This window comes from Triplophysa rosa, linkage group LG16 (assembly GCF_024868665.1).
Source record: "Triplophysa rosa linkage group LG16, Trosa_1v2, whole genome shotgun sequence".
NCBI lineage: Eukaryota > Metazoa > Chordata > Actinopteri > Cypriniformes > Nemacheilidae > Triplophysa > Triplophysa rosa.
Window position 1 is genome coordinate 6,677,484 of NC_079905.1, and position 17,561 is coordinate 6,695,044.

The 17,561-nt window shown below is 39.2% G+C and overlaps 1 protein-coding gene across 1 annotated transcript; it reads left to right on the forward strand.

Annotated features, from left to right (window-relative positions):
* Positions 1-1,166: 1,166 nt before the first annotated feature.
* On the forward strand, positions 1,167-16,264 carry osbpl3a (oxysterol binding protein-like 3a). Its single transcript, XM_057355239.1, has 22 exons — positions 1,167-1,497; positions 8,214-8,351; positions 8,524-8,640; positions 8,737-8,790; positions 8,918-9,031; positions 9,149-9,271; positions 9,385-9,469; positions 9,572-9,675; positions 9,816-9,896; positions 9,979-10,123; positions 10,311-10,396; positions 10,493-10,624; positions 10,713-10,806; positions 11,512-11,747; positions 11,887-12,024; positions 12,119-12,182; positions 12,286-12,364; positions 12,493-12,643; positions 12,764-12,908; positions 13,110-13,236; positions 15,054-15,176; positions 15,264-16,264. The coding sequence occupies exons 2-22, from the start codon at positions 8,229-8,231 to the stop codon at positions 15,358-15,360; spliced, it is 2,418 nt and encodes an 805-aa protein (XP_057211222.1). The 5' UTR covers positions 1,167-1,497; positions 8,214-8,228; the 3' UTR covers positions 15,361-16,264.
* Positions 16,265-17,561: the final 1,297 nt, after the last annotated feature.

Here is a 17,561-nt window from a genome sequence, read left to right on the forward strand (position 1 = left end):
TTGGCTTTCTTGTGGATGGTGAGTTTGCATTCACAGACATCAACTCTGTAGTCTATCAAAAAAGTGGAAGAATAAAATAATGCACAAAAGAGTGAGACTGTAGCCCCTCCCTCTGTGATGTCATATAGTACCAACAAAACATCTGTCAGGTTTATTATTTCAGGTCATGCAGCATTTTTTTAAATGCCTGAATATGCAGTCAAAGCAAATGATTCAGCAAATGAATAAAACATGCTCGTGCATACACCCACAATTCACACAATAGCAGCTTAATATTGCACATGGAGTTTTAAGCAATGCAAATGGTACATACTGTATGGAGGCATGCAGATGAAGAAGCAATGGTTTTGGGTAGACGTCTCTAGCCGTTTACTGCATTTACACAAAATTAAGTTACAAAGTATCTTTCCTTATCCTAAAGTCAACAAATCGGGACATACTTTCTGCAAAGGATAGGGCCTATTTTGCATGGTATCTAGGGTTGGGAATCGAAGATCAATTCCAATTCGGAATCAGAATCGAAAGGTTAGGAATCTGATCGGAACTGAAAAGAATAATATAAATTTCAATTCCTCTTATCAAATCCTGTGCATATTTTCAGAAATGTGCATGTGTTGACTGGTGATCTGCTGATATCTTAAATAAAAACCCTTATGAACCATATTTTTACTATAGTAAGCATAGTTTAACTATAGCATTTGCAGTAAAGCGCAGGAACCATATATTTTGGTAATACAAATTGTAATAAATCAGACAAAACATGGTTAAACGGTGCTCATATACATATATAACCAGTCAATAAGCAGGCTAAGTTATCATATAGGTTGATATCTAAATGTTTAATTTTAACTGTGCAATCGAAACTGGGAATTGATAAAATGCGGAATCGGAATGGGATCGGAATCAATAAAATTCAAGATAGCCAACCCTAATTCTTTCTATCGTGCCGTTTTAATCTGTGGCCTGTGGGGAAATACATAGTTAACGGATGTCTCAGTCAATGCTGTTACATCTACGGATTCTTTAAAAATCGCGTACCTTGATTTACCTGAATTACGTAACGTTGTGTGGCGATCTCTCCGTTGATCTCGTCGTCACGCCTCGTTGAACCCTCATTGGCTTTTCTAAACGTCAATCATCGCGAATCCCCGCCCTTCCCCTACTCACCTCACCGCGGAACTCAAAACACAAGAGGATACAACCTGAGCTAGTGGCCGTAAACTTAAAACCCGTCGCCACTTCCACCTTCCGCTTTGCTCTCGGATTACAACGGCACGTCACGAACGTTTCGTTCTAGATAACCTTCCTCGAAGAGAAGTTACCTAACATCTGACCGCGGCAGGTAGAGGAAGAGGGATGGCGGCGGTGAGCCGGGTGACTGTCACCAGGTTCAAAGTATGAACGTGCTGATACGGCGTTTTTAAAAGTGGACCATCGTTGACACAACGACAGACCAGACCGCGGTGCCACGCTGTCACTCTGAACTTGGCAACTGTGGTAGGCATTGAGTTTTAAATGTTACTCGCGGAAAATACGTAAATATACGCTTTAACTACGAACAAATGTGATTCTACGGGAAGTGGTGATTGGATTTTGTAACTGTAGACGATTGTGTTGTTGTAACTGTGTTTTATAGTCACTTGTAAAAGGACTAATGTGCCCCATTAACGTGGACGTCTTTCTATGGTTTAACACCCGATGAATAACATTGGATAAAAAGCAGAAGTGTGTGTGTACATCTATATTTGTGAGGACCGGTTTGAGTTGTAGACCAGCGGTGTGAGGACAAGGAGAGTAAAGTGAGGACATTTTGGCCTGTCCTCACTTCCAGAGACCCCTTTAAAGGGCTGTTTGAGGGTGAAGACTTGGTTTTAGGGTTTAGGTTTTAATTAGGTTTAGGGTAAGAGTTAGGGTCAGGCATGTAGTTCTGATGGTTAGGGTTAGGGTAACGGGCTAGAGATTGCATTGCGTCAATGTATGTCCTCATAAAGATAGCTAAGCAAACATGCGTGTGTTTGTGTGTGTGGCCTTGTTTGTATATCCCGGTGGGTACCTAAACCTGAATGCACACCAACAGGTCCCAATGGGCAAAAGAGCTTATAAATCGTACAGAACAATATATATAAAAAAATCTATTTAAAAATGCCAAAAGTTTTCAATGATCTTTAAGTTTAGGGGTAGGGTAAGGGGATAAAATATAAAGCTTGTACAGTATAAAAATCATTACTCCTATGGACTGTCCCCACGGAGATAATAAACCAGACAAGTGTGTGTGGGTCACTTTGTTTTGACTGAACAGGTATGAATGCACTAAGGACGTACTGTTCTTTTGCTATTAACCCTTCTTCTTTCAGTGAACCATGCCAAGTGCTCAAAACCCCAGACACTCTTTTTCTTTTCACCATCATTATTTTAGATATTAAGAGCTATGTTTGTGTATTGCACTTAATTGACACTTACATATTATAAAGAATATAAAAGTAGCTGGACTTCTTGGTTTTAAAGTCAACAATGAGTAAACATCACTAGATGTGACTAGGCCAGCAGTGTCTCACAGCCGAATTATTCATGAAATTTGTGATCTTATCCTATGAGACCACGTGGTTTCATAACTATTCATGACGCAGTGTGACCTTTTCACGTGACACTTCAAAGCCAGTTGAAATCATTCTAAAAACGTGGGTTGCAAGGTTTGTTTGCAAAGTGCAACAATATGTAGGCGTTGTGTCGCTGTAGATCAACCCTGTTAACCCTGAGTGTTTTAACAGAAGAGACATTAGAGAAGTTACATTTGTAAAGCAATGTCACAAGATAACAGCCTCAAAATGTATAACATGTGCAAACTCATTAATGTATATTCACATACATTTCCGATGCGAACTATGAATTCGGCTTGCCTTTTTTGGGTTAAACTAGATTGTTATTTTTACAAAACAGTGTATAATGCGTTGTACATGGTTTTGCATGCAAAATGGAACTGCAAAGTCTATTTGTGAGAATATTTGTTTGACACTGTTACTTATCATCATTCAAACAGATAAAATTACCTATGCTGTTGAAATAAGCTCTTTCATAAAATGTCAAATTGACATCAAAATCCACAACAGTAAAGCTAATGTCTAAATCTAAAAAGAACATGGCGACAATCTATCTTAATCTGACTTTGCCTTTTACCTTACAGTACAAATCAAGGGCAAACTGTCCATTCCCAAATCTACAGAACACTTATCAAACTCAAACAAAACCTCCCACACAAACACACCATTTGAACTATTTTAAAATCTGATGCACAACAAGTATACAATAATTACATACACTGTTAAAATTTCACTTTTAAATATCTCTAAATTGGGCGAGTAAGAGAGAGGGCGAGAACCTCTAGGCCACTAATGTTTAGGTCATTCTCAACATAAGAGTCACCAGAGCACTACGGTGAATAGAAAGTCCACACAAACAAAAGCTCTGCTTTTATGCGAGCTGCTCTAGCTTTGGGGTAAACATGTTGTTATTCCGCACATATACGCATCCTACTTTTCCAAGTATTCAAGAGGGTCACCTTCTCTGTTCTCTTGAATTTATGTGTGTTTGAATACATGTGGATGTGTGTCTAATACCAGTAACTACCAGCTAATGGTTTCCAAAACGCAGTCAGTTTTTTGTTTAATGTGCAGAGCCAGACATGCCTAACGCTGCTGAAATGTGGGCGTGAACGTGTTTAGAGAAATACAAATTCCTGTGGTTTAGTGCCCCCCAGTTTGTGCACACAATAAAGGTTTCAGCAGGAACTGCCCGTATACCAAGTTATGATTTACAAGTTTTTGCACATTTCTGCTAATCAAATTGCTAAAGTTATAAAAATTGTTCTTTTTCAAAAGGGGACACTTCCGAAATAAGTGAAAGCTTGAGATATGACACGCTGCAAAGGTTTCTTTCTGCAAGGCATTTTTTGAAATGAAAGGCAGGAAGGTATGCAAATAGAGCAAGGAAGGGGTTTCCTTTAACCCTTTTCTTTCCTGTTAGAATGCTGGAAACATGCCTGAAAAACAGAGAGAGTCACTCGAATTGCAGCGATTTTACACCAGTAAGTGTTGTTATGGCGAGAATAAAAATTCAGGCCTGTTTACAATAATTATAACCTGACTTCCAGAAGAAAATCAAATAAGTCGATCTGGCCTTGAACATGCCTCGTGGAATATTTTGAATATGGTTGTTTGATGGAGAACAACTCAAAATCAAAAGAGAAATCAGGAGGCCAACACAGTATATTGTGTATCAGAGATGATTTTGCTGCCAAAAATAGGAACCTGCTCACTTTAATGGAAACTGACATTTTCAATACTGACTTTTGTGGTTATACATAACGTGTGGGTGTATGTACTAATGTACAGACACACACAAAATATCTAGCCCGGCCCTACATTATACCTGTCAGTCATTAATGCCACCTAACTTTAGTCATTGTTGTAAATGAGCTGTAGGATAAGGGCTGTACAGAGGGACCAAGGGCAATAAAGCATATAGAAGCTACTGTAATACCAAACAAAGACTCATTGGAGGACAGAGTGAAATGTGTAAAAGCTTGATTTGTCCTTGATGGATAATGTATTGTTTATCGTGGGTGAGGGCCCAATAGGCATGGCCAGATCACCGGCCTCAAAGTATACTGCGATTTTAGCAAATCCGTGGTGTCAAAACCACTAAACTTTCCCGTTTATACCGTCCCTGCGGTATTCTCAGTTTTTTACTCTGCCTCAAAGATGGAAAATGCAGGAATCCCTCAGGTTGTGTGCAGCGAAGAGCAGTGTTGCCAACTCTTTTCAATGGAAAGTAGCTAAAGCCTGCCCGAAAAGTCGCTAAATGTCGCCAGATGATGTCACGCGCTAATTTGAACAGCTAAAATCCGTCTGTGTTCATGTTTATGTGTCCATACAGTCTTCGCGTTTTAAATCATAAATGCTCAAACAAGGTCAATAAGTGATTAGTTCTTGGAACACTGTTTGTCCATGCGTATGCATCTCATTCACGCATCAGTGCGGTCTGAACTGAATGTGCTGCTTCGCCCTGCCGCTCACTGAACAGAGTGGACAGAGATAGGCGGTGCTGCGCTGGGAAGGCAAAAACTCGCTTTCGCGGGGCAGTAGAAGTAAAGCAGAATGTTTCGCTAAGTCGCCAAGGCTTATTCAGAAAGTAGCTAGATTTGTCGCTATTCGCTTTTTGAAAAATAAGTCGCTAAAGGGGTCTGAAAAGTCATTAAATTTAGCGACAAAGTCGCCAAGTTGGCAACACTGAGAGCGTAACGAGTGACGTGGCCCCTCCCCCTCCGGTTGATGCAAACAGTCGATAGGCTTGTTCGACTTGATGCGGCGCCGCAAGATCCGACAGGCGGATGACATCAAAGTACCGCGAGACCGATTCGAAGCAAACTATTTATCGTTTTTCGAATCGCTCTCGCGGTACTTTGATGTCGTCCGCCTGTCGGATCTTGCGGCGCCGCATCAAGTCTAACAAGCCTAGTGAGTGAGTGAGTCACCTGTGTGCAGGATGGCCGAAGGAGATGAATCCTTGGAACTTTTTTCCCCGTCGAAAAAGACGCATTTTAAAAAAACGCTGGCATCGTTTGGTTACAAATAGCAGCCGAACGCCATGACTTCGTTATTTGCAATAACTCATTACATATTTAAAAACTACAATACAAATTTCTCGCTAGAAATGCATTCAAAAGTTGTTGAAAGTGAAAATTAAACTTATTTATAGAAAACTATGCTCCAACGGGCGTTTCGGCCGCCATTTTACTTTTTCGAGCTTGGGCCTTCTCGACCAATCACGTTCCTCGCATGTTGTTATGGAAACGACAGGTCTCTGTCATTGGTTAGCTGTGAAAAAGGGCGTTTATTTTCAGAAAAGTTTAACTTTTTTCAACCTCAACAGACGCTCTGAACTGCAGAAAAAGATGCCGGCGCTGACGTTTAAAAAAGCGCTCAGGACGTTTTATGAAAACACGGTTTACTCCATAGGATTATAATGTAAAACAGACGCTAGCAGCTTCAAAAAAGAAGTCAAGTCAGAATAAATTCTATTTGGCTTTCTACAGACTCCGAGGCAAATAACATGGCTAATCAACTGGCCCAACATGAACTAGGTGAACATGCTTACATTCCTGCATTATAACTTAATGCATGTCTCCAAAAACATTGTTCAGCTGCAGGTTCGATGACTGCTTTTTTACAGAAATTGTTTTAATTGTTGAGCTGCAGGTTAAGGCTCACTTAAGTGACTGTATGTTTTTCATAAAAAAATTTTTTTTACAGAAAATTATTTATGTTCTGAACTTCTGATTATTGTTGAGTTACAGGTAAAGACTCACTTAACTGATTGCATTTTGTGTACAGTGGAAAAAACTTTGTTTTTATTTAAAAATAACACATTGTAGAGATGTAATGGTAATACCGTGAAACCATGGTAGTTTTGCTCAAGGTTATCATACTGTCAGAATCTCACACCGGCCCATGCATAGGGTCCAACAAGGTGCAGTTGACATAAGTGACTTAAGAATCATTCTAAGGAACGTTAATCACATACTTTGATTTAGCAAACATGATCTCACCTACTTTGATTTAGCAAACATGATCTCACCTGGGCAATAAAAGCTCACAAAGTCAAGTGTATTGGTTAGTGAGGGGACTGCACATCCTTGTATATCATTTAAACCAGAATGGAAGGAGGCCCCAAAATAAATTACTTTAGATGGATGATCTTTTCTATTTCAAATTACCTTTACTGTAACTTTAAACTCTTTTAAAAGAACTTAAAAAACCACATTAGTTTTAGGAAAATTATACACACACACACACACACACACACACACACACACAAACAGGTTGTTTTTAAGAAATTCAGATCCTACGATCTATCAATACAAATCAATTTGTTCAAAAGTCCAAAAGTTAGAAGAGCTCAAGCCTTTTTAAAGGAATAGGATGGTTTACCAAACATTCTGTCATCATTTATTTATCCTCATGTCATTCAAAACCTGACTTTTTCTTGTGAAACACAAAAGAAGATATTTTGAGAAATGTCTCAGTGGTTTAGTGCCCATACAATGGAAGTCAATGTGGTTTGTTATTTGGTCTTTTTTGTGTTCGGCAGAAGAAGGGGAGTCATACAGCTTTGAAATGACATGAGGGTGAGTATGATTAAATAATTTCATTTTTGGTGTGAACTATCCCTTTAAATAAAAAACACCTAAATCTTTAGCACAACATCATAAAAGTCCCACTAAACCACAACCATCATGACGACTCTCCATGACAACGTTTGATGAAAAATGTTATGGAAAATGAAACAAATAAACAAACAAGTGCAAAAAGAATAAGTCATTAAATTAAAAAACATATTATATACAACACGATTTACATTTGTGGTGCGATCTGGAAGTTGGTAAGCGAGGAGCCTAAGCGTTTCCGTTGCCATAGCAACATGATACGCCAGTGATCTCATAATTAAAACTTTACCATATACCACACAATATACATCATGTCAAAACAGACAAACAACACAGATAAATTTAGTAAAAACAAAATGAGTCCTATCGTTTGTCTAACTATAACGTTACTTTGTGACACATCGATGAGTCAGTCTATCCAAACTAAATACCAAAGAGGAAACAAGATTATTAAGGATTTCTAAGGTAAAACGGTACTCAAACGAGTTGACACGATGACTGATCATCATGGGTTACACACACGCACGCACGCACGCACGCACACACACACTGTAAATCGTATTATATTGTATTGTCATTGTGTTGAATGTCTGTACTAGAAGCTTCCAACACCAAAGAAAATTCCTTGTGTGTGCAAGCACACTTGGCAATAAAGCTCTTCTGATTCTGATTCTGATTCTGACACACACGCACACACACAGACTCCGTCTTGGAAACTAAAACAAAAACATTCCATTTCCTGTAGAGAATGAGGTACAGAGATAATGAAATACATTTTCCCATCACATATATTACAGAAATGACAAGAGCTTAGACATATTTACGCATGTTATATTTTAACAATTTTTCCTCGTTGCTTCGATTTTCTCTTCCGCACTTTCACAGATTGTTTTGCCAGTGTTGTCAGTGGCTCAGGTGCGCTTGTGTATGTCGCCCCCTGCTGGCCATGAGGTGTAGCGCTATTGTAAAGTTACCTTTTTTGTCTCCACAGTGACTGAATTGCAAGATGAGTTCAGAAGAGCACAATGTGACGCTGTCCTCAAAGGTGATCTCCCCCATGCCCACCTCACCAATCACAGCATCATTTCCTCAAAGGAAAGAGAGTACTACTTCTACTGAAGATAAAAGGGCAAGAAAAATGGCTTTAAATCTTCAAATAATGAATGAAGATTGTGTAGAGGGATTGTTTTCAGTTGCTAAATTATGAAAAATGTTTCATAAAATCCCAATGATCAATGTCAGATAAATTGTATTCCCTTATTTCAATCCTTAATTTTTGTTACATTTTCGTTCAACTATAGGACAGCTGGGAGGTGGTTGAGGACCTGCAGAGTTTGACAGCAAATGTTCAGAAGCCTAAGAAGCAGGAGGGACTGATGCTGAAAAAGAGAAAGTGGCCCATGAAAGGATGGCATAAGGTCACATGATACTTTTTCTGTATGTGCTTTTGACTTTTATCCTAGAATATGAGTGGTCATTGAATGCTGACTTGTCGTTCTTTATGTGTTTAACAGAGATATTTCCTGCTTGAGAAGGGCATCCTGACATATGCCAAGACAGGGACTGATGTGAGTGTATAAACACAGTCACATACTGTACGTATTGTATTAGTGGTCTGGGTGTCGATATTTATGGATAATTTGTTAACAGTGATATTTTTGCAATATTTTCCAACATTTCGCATCCTTTGTCCAGTTGAAGAAGGGGAGGTTACGAGGTCGCATTGATGTTGGTCTCTCTGTTATGGCTATGAAAAAGAAGTCATTGTGCATCGATCTGGATACAGAGGACAGTATTTACCATCTTAAGGTATTTACAACACATGCACAGACACACAAAGTACACAACATGCTCACTCATGTGCAACGCATATGCCTGTACACATTAGCACACGTTTAATGGCTGTATTTGCTATGATATTCTCAGGTAAAGTCTCGGGATCTGTTTGAACAATGGGTGACGCAGCTACGGCATCATCGAACGTTCCGTCAGAACGAGATCGCCATGGAGCCACAAGAGCGACAATCTGACTCCATGTCCATTAGAAGAGTATTTACTCTCCTTATTCAATAACCAATTGCTTCATATTCAAGGGCCTTCAAGACAACCACTGCAACTGCATCCTCTTACTTAAAATGAGTTGTTTTTGTGTCTGTTTTTAGCTTTCCTTTCTCACAAAGCAGCCTTCAGCCTTGTTAAAGAACAACTGGCGGCAAAACTCGCAAGACATGGAAAAGTGTTGTAAAGGTATAGCCGGAAATTATTCCTGGGTTAGAGGATTATTTCTGCGATTGATTCTGCATGACTCTACATGTTAATCAATTGCTTTATGTTTCTTTCTTTTGTTAGATCTGACAGAGTGCGAGTCTTCCTTGCTCGAATTAAACCTTCTGCTGAAAAATATGGAAGTTCTGCATAGAACTTTCTCAGCACCTGCCATCAACACACTGCAGGTAATATTCACCTGTAGAGAAATCTGATGGACCACATATCAGATTTCTTTATGGGCATGTTTTGTGTTTACACGTTTGATTTATTATATGTGAGAATTTATATTCCTCATCAGCATGTTTGGTGATGTGTGTGTCCAAAGATCGAAGGCTCCAAAAAAGAGAAGCGTGGACGAAGATGGCGATCTAAGAATTACAGCAAGGATAATAAAAACACTGCACAGGTTAAATGAGTTTATTACACAGGCACTTCAAGTCTCTTATGCAGAATTCAAATTCTCACACACGTTTTCGCTCATCTTTCAGACTCCTGATATATCTCATCTGCACGTGTCTCATCCAAACCTCCAGTATTCAGAGCCTGTTTCTCCAGACTCGTGTCTAGACAGTCCCGACTCGCCCACAGAAGCCTCTCGAATGCAGGAGGAGTTCTGTCGGCTTGCTGGTATTGGTGAGTACCAAACAGCTGTCTGTATTCATCCTCCCTCATTTCTAACGCTATGAAACTACTTCAACAAAAATACACCATTGAATGATGCTAACTTGAGTAGATCAAGAATTTCTTTTTAGGTTTGTGTTGTCATACTTTTTCCTTATTCTTTCTCACTCTGTATTTTTTCATATTTCTCTCCGTCAAGTTCATTCCACTCTCCGCTCAGCATATTCCTCCCTGTCTTCAGAGAAAGACCGAGTCAGAAACACTTTGGAGACTATCAGTGAAAAGGTATTTGTGTGTATCTATGAACCACTGTAGATGCTTGTGTGTTTATACAGTCTTTTGTTATTGGTTGAAATCAACAATGTCATTTCCTCCAATCAGGATGTTCTTGAAGGGCCACGCCCTTTGATGCAGCAGGTGTCAAGTGAGAGTCGAGGGTCAATCCCAGAGTCTCTGTCAGAGTTCTTTGATGCCAAGGAATATCTGCTGTCCGGTAGCTCATCTGAGAATGAGGTCAGATCATAGAAGTCTAGGGGCCAAATTACTCTTAAAGTGTAGATTTGCATGTAATAATTTGTCTGATTTGTTTGTGTGCGACCAGTTGTCAGACGATGACTCGTATGTCAGTGATGTCAGTGACAGCACGTCGGTGGAATTTTGCAGGAATGACAATAGCCGCGTGAGAGAGATCTTGGGTGAGACATGTTAAACACACTTTTAACTTCATAACAGTTACCTTTGAGAGCTAGGGATGTAACGATTCACTCAGCTCACGATGCGATATAATTCACTATACTTAAGGTTTCACTTTTTTTTGTTTACGAAATGAGTTGAGACTAATTAGAACTTAAAAAGTGCTCTTTTATTATTTCTCAAATGCTGCACATTTCTTTGTAAATATAAAAATATTTTTTATGTCAAATGACAAAGCTAAATTGCAATTTAAAAACAAATTCAGATTGTCGTCTCTTTAATATAAACAAACTAAGACTTTGTGCTTTTCCTAACTTGGATTTTTTTACATGTATTTTTAAGAAATATCAGCATACAGGTGCTGGTCATATAATTAGAATATCATCAAAAAGTTGATTTATTTCACTATTTACATTCAAAAAGTGAAACTTGTATATTATATTCATTCATTACACACAGACTGATATATTTCAAATGTTGACCAGCACCTGGTCAACCTGGTCAAAAATATGACCAGCACCTGCATACATGTTTTCCAAGTTTACAGTTAACACAGCGGCCCCTGCTGTTAAAAACATGTATCGCGATTCATTCAACATCTCAACCGACTTGAATCATCACATATTATCGATCGATTTCAACCGGCTCACGGTAAATCGTTACATACCTATTTGTGACTCTATTTGCATGTTTTTTGTGTCGTTCAGAGAACGGCAACGAGTGCACGGTCACACGGCGGCAGCGTTTACCAAGTGCACGTATGAACGAGAGTGTAAATCTGTGGAGTATGTTGCGCAGTAACATCGGCAAGGACCTGTCGAAAGTTGCAATGCCCGTTCAGCTCAACGAGCCAATCAACACGCTGCAGAGACTGTGTGAGGAAATTGAGTACCACCACCTGCTGGACACCGCGGCAGACACGAACGACCCACACATGCGTATGGTGAGATCACACACTTAAGTTTTGCTTGAAAAGTGAATGTGCGCTTTATTCATTTATAAAATGCAACCATTTTTTTTGTGCATTACATGTTCAAATTCTTTTCAGGGTTACTGTACACATCACTTGTGTGTTTCTGTAGGTGTATGTAGCAGCATTCGCTGTGTCTGCATATGCATGTTCGTTCACTAGAGCAGGAGGAAAACCCTTTAATCCTGTGCTGGGAGAGACATATGAGTGTTTGCGACCCGATAAGGGCTTCCGTTTCATTTCTGAACAGGTAACACATTTTTGCCTTTTATTTTGAACTATAGCAAAACCATTGATTTTACGTTCGCCTTACACACACCTTCACTTTGCAATACGACCCACAGGTCAGTCACCATCCACCTGTGTCTGCCTGTCACTGCGAGTCCAAGAACTTCACACTGTGGCAAGGTGATTAAAACACAATTGGCTAGTGTCAAGCAAAGGTACCTGACACCATTTTGTATGATTTTGATCTTCTAATCTGTGTCCATTTTCTGTTTTTGTTCATCAGATGTCCGGTGGAAGAATAAGTTTTGGGGGAAATCTATGGAGATCGTTCCCATGGGAGTCAGTCACTTAGAATTGCCGGGGTATGTTAAATGATTCTACATCCCATTCCACTTGCATTATTCTGAAATCATCATTCCATTCCATGTTTTCCAACACACCACTGTTATTTCTCTTCATCTCTCTTTTCCTCGCTCACGTGCTTATTCAGTTTCGGGGATCATTATGAGTGGAGTAAAGTCACTTCCTGCATTCATAACATTCTGAGTGGCCAGCGCTGGATAGAACATTATGGGGAAATGTCCATCAAGCACACAACCACAACGGGAGATGTCAGTCATTGCAAAGTCACTTTCCTTAAGGTGCGATCAAGACATCCAACATTTGTGTTTGTCTCGCCCACATCTTCATGTGGAATAAAAGTGTAATTTATTTTAATATTAATAGTACCTCAGTAAATCATGACTATTTCTCATGGCCAGTCGAGATCTGGAGGTTTGAATGCTAATGAGGTAGAGGGTGTGGTTACTGACTCAGAGGGTCGTGTGATTCACTGTCTGTTCGGCAAATGGAACGAGGCTTTGTACTTGGGGAAACCGCCCTCGGCAACCTGCATCTGGAGAGCAAGTGAGTTACAGAAAATTCAGAACAATAACAGCATGACAATATTAAATTGTTTGTTTGTTGCTTTTATTTGCATAGTAAAGTGATATTTCTCATAATTTGACCTCTGAAGGTATTGTTGAAAGTGACCTAAAGAGGCGCTAACACCAGCTGTATGCATGCTGCTTACAAAGTATGTGTTTGTTTTTATGTGTACGTGTTTAGATCCCATGCCTGATGACAATGAGCAGTACTATGGATTCACACTGTTTGCAATAGAGCTGAATGAATTGGAGGAGAGTTTAAAACCCCTCTTACCCTCAACGGATACACGTTTTAGACCTGACCAAAGGTAAATGCATACTCAGGTTTTTCATTGCTACGTGTAGTATACCCTTGGGTACTTAAAGGGCTCATCGTATGAGCACTTTCAACAAGTTGGTATGATTTATTAGGGTCTTCATGAAATGTCTGTAACATATTTTGCTTAAAAACAGTTAATGGCTGTGTAAACAAAACCCTTTTTGCTTTGTCAAAAACAGCTATGCTCACAGCAACCCGTTTTGGTGTATGTCTCTTTAAATGATAATGAGTTACTGCGCACCCAACCCCCTTTCCGTCCGGCGAGTCAACACAACACACGTGTAGTACTGCCATGACAATCGTTTAGCTAAACGATATTTCCTGAACTCCTCCGTGGTTAGTTTAGTTTTAAACATCTCAAATCATTCGTCCTGAGACTAAAAAATCCTTCACAGCAAACAGCTCATCCTAGTAATGCGCTCACGTTGTGCGTGTGTTTGCTTGCCTAAAATCCACGGAATGCGCACCTGCAGATCTCAGCGGAATTACTTGGATTTAAACGCTTGTCATTGACAAGTTATACAAACACAATGTGAGAGCATAACTAGTATGCTCTGTTTGCTGTGACAGATTTTTTTAGCCTAAGGACAAATGACTTGAGACGTTTAAAGCTAATCTAACCACAGTGTTCGCCCTTGTTCATTAGCAAAACAATAGTGACAGCTTACCGCAGCTAAACAAATTCACACTCATAATGTATTAACATACATACAGCTAAACACCAAGCGCCCATTTTTTCAAATAACATATAAATATAGAGTAAGATTAACACTGGCTTTGGATGTTCTATTTAGCCCGTGACTGACTTGGCTCCCTTCGCTATCATATGCTAACGTTATCCTCCTATATAGAGGGAAAGCACGTGTCATCACTTTCCCACGTTAGCACGCCGGAACGCGCCTGCTTGAGTGGTAAAATACTGGGCAAAATGAATGGTTACAATATCATTAAACGCAATTCCGCGCAGCATTTCAGTGTCTAAGAACACCTGATTCCTTTGTAATTCATAAGGTAGTCGTAAGGATCATCTTCGAATCCAGCTGCTTGTAGTTTCAGCAAATATTTGCGTGTTTTAGTCCCTGTTTTTGTTCCTCCTGTTGAATGCAGCCATTTTGCCCCATTAGTTTTACCTCTCAAGGGAGCGTGTCCCGGCGTGTTCACGTGGGAAAGTGACGTCAATGCATTTCCTCTATATACGGTACATTTACGTCAATTCAGACTGTTGATAAATATTACTTACATTGGCAGCTTTGTCTCGTTCAGTTGATCTCGAATCTTTGAAGCTAATCCTACTTGTACTGTCCCAGGTTGATAAAGCTCTCCGGCTTGAAGTGATTTGTGCAAACAAGCAGGTTTTTACTTATGGTTTCTGAGGGATTTCCACAAAAAATAAAATAAATACACTCCTGTCTCGTCTCTTCCGAGGCTGGGACTCTAAACAAAGACTTGTGTTCGTCTGTGCAGCCAACTACATTACATTTTGCATGTTGTCCACGAACTTTAGCCATGGCGTCACGTACACCGCTGTCGCTTGTGAAAACAACAATGGCGGCAGCGCCGTCTGTGGAATTGTGTAGATTAAGGGGCGGTAACATTATAATAAGAGCCTCCCTCTACGTCACAACAGGAGCGAAATCTGATCGGCTCGATTTCTCACATGCTTGCAGGGAAAGGCACACCAAAACAAACTTACTGGGTTCTTGTTTTTCACGTTTTCTGAGTTGGTAGATTCACTGAGGACCCGATTATAGCATTTAAAAAGTCAGATTTTCAACCGATGAGCCCTTTAATATCTTCTCATTGCAGACTCTTAGAAGAAGGTGATATTACTGGAGCAGAAGAGCATAAAGAAAGAATTGAAGTGCTCCAGAGAGAGAGAAGAAGAGTCCTGCAAGAAAACAACATGACACACTCGCCCCGATATTTCAAGTAAGTGTCTATTCTTAACACAAAGCTGCAGTTGTGTTTGATGTGTCAAGAGGTCGAATCCATAATGCTTTTTGTAAATTCAACCAGGCGTGCTGAAGACGACTCGTGGGTGAGCAACGGCACATACTGGGACCTCAGGAAAGACCCTGGATTCAGCAAACTAGAATTCCCTGCGCTTTGGTGACCCCTAATGGATTTCTTTCATTGACTATACAGTTTCTACTCTGAATGTATATAGATACCTGTCATCCACAATAAAATCAGGTGCACATATGCAGTAGCACAATATAGAAAGTATCTATAGAAACGTATTTATGCCTTACTTGGCACACTGCCTTGCTGCTGTTTACGTAAATGTATGAAAAAATTAACATTGTAAGTGCCTGGTTATATTTTGTTTATTTACATTCAATAAGCACAATAAGAAAAAATCATATTAAGCGATCAAGTTATTCTATATTAAAGCTGGCTTCAAATGCAGTGTAAACAGATACAGTCATACATAATGAAACAAAGCCCCAACCATTCAAAAATACTGTATTACAGTAAAGAGGAAAGGCCTTTCGACAAAATGTTAATTCATGGATATTTACTTTATTTTTACTCTATGAAAAGATTGAAAGTCACAAGTCAAACACTGCCGACTGAGGGACTCAAACATTATCAGGTACATCAGGGAGTAAATTGGATATAATGTAAATTGTCACATACTGTAATGATTTATGTAATCCTTCAATAAAATATGTAATAAAATATAATATAAAAGATAGGTTTAAAATAAATACTGTTTAAATGAATGATGTTTGTTCTGTACATGTCTGGCCTCCATGTGTACAGTTTGTCTTTGAAAGTGAGTGTGTGGTAATCTCTATGTGGTGTGTCTGTTACACTTGATAATGTTGTTCTGTTTTCTGTGAGGTTTGTGGGTTTGGTGTTTTAGATGTGATAAACAACTTTTTTTCTCTCTTTAGTCTGTGTCATAGTGAACAGATCAGGGACTGTTTCTTTCAGAGGTTCAGGAACGATTCGCATCAGTGTATGATGACTGACTACATCTTTGGATAGCGCAATAAATGTTATGAGCACAACTCAAAATAGCTTTCCTTGTTTTCATTTGAACAGAGATTCTTTCCGGTATACGCCTGTTGCTTGTATGACTGCGAGTTTTTCTATCTTTGTTACACATTATTTAGCTACTGTATGTTGTGCACCCCTGCCAGATTATGCACCCCCCCAGGATTAGGTGTGGGGAGGGGTTAGAATTAGCCAATCGGACAGCGTGTTATGGAAGGAGGTGCATAATCTGACGGGTGCATTTCTCTGCATAACACCAGTGTCCTGATATTTCATCCTACCCCTCAGATTGTCCTACCAGGCCTGCGCACGTCAATATTACGTCATTTTTTTGCGCTGTAAAATCATCCTATCTGTTAATTTTATACTGCTACGACAATCTGATGGGTATACGCTGTAAACCTTTTTGTATGTTTATTTTAAACTGGTAGGACTATTTGACAGGGTATTTTGCATTGTAAATTCATCCTGTTTATTTTGTTGATGTAGTTTAGATTATATTAAATTTTGCCCTGCAGTAGGAAAATCTGACAGGGTAGGACAATTCGACAGAACACCGGATTAACAATATAAAATCTTTATTAACATAAATTATAGAAAGTTCATAAGAATTTTAAGAATTTCCTGTAAGAATGTTCAGAATTTCCTTTAACAATGTTAAGAATGTTAAACGCTATTCTTAAAAATTTCCTAAGAAGTTCTTAAATATTTTTAATAACATCCTCATTTTTTTCGTAAGAATAAAATGGCAGGCATGGTCAATGAATATACTCGCTTAAGAGGTAACCGTTAATGGCAAATTAACCTTTCTATAAACGTTGTTTGTGTAACTGTGTGAGGTGTAAGTAAAACGATCGTACGTTTTCGCTAGTGTTAGAATATGTTATAAATATTATTATAAAACTGTCAGTTCTGGTCCTTGATTCTGATTGGCTGAGCGGAGTTCTAAGCCGTTATAAAATACCCCAATATATATAACGGCTGACCACACCACATAGCCTAAATATCATTTTATTTTATTTATTTTATGAAACCTTGCTAAGCATATGGAATAACCGTTTTATAAAAGCAATAAGCTCCGCGAAGCAGTGGGTTACAGTGCATTTTATAACAGCTACGGGGTTTTAGGCACTCCGCTTCGTGTCGTGCCACAACGCCCTTAGCTGTTATAAAATGCACTGTAACCCACTGCTTCTTGGGGCTTATTGCTTTATAATACTTTTTTTGTAAATTACGACGTCCTTTGTGACCCTCCCCAGAAGGTACGTCTGTAAAATGTCTGTTAAAGATCTGTCGTACATCGTACAGCCA

Bases quoted from the DNA above. Each gene is read 5' to 3' on its own strand.
- osbpl3a (XM_057355239.1), top strand. From the start codon at position 8,229: ATGAGTTCAGAAGAGCACAATGTGACGCTGTCCTCAAAGGTGATCTCC. The intron at 8,641-8,736 runs GTCACATGATAC...TGTGTTTAACAG, and splicing joins CCATGAAAGGATGGCATAAG to AGATATTTCCTGCTTGAGAA. The intron at 12,365-12,492 runs GTATGTTAAATG...GTGCTTATTCAG, and splicing joins AGTCACTTAGAATTGCCGGG to TTTCGGGGATCATTATGAGT.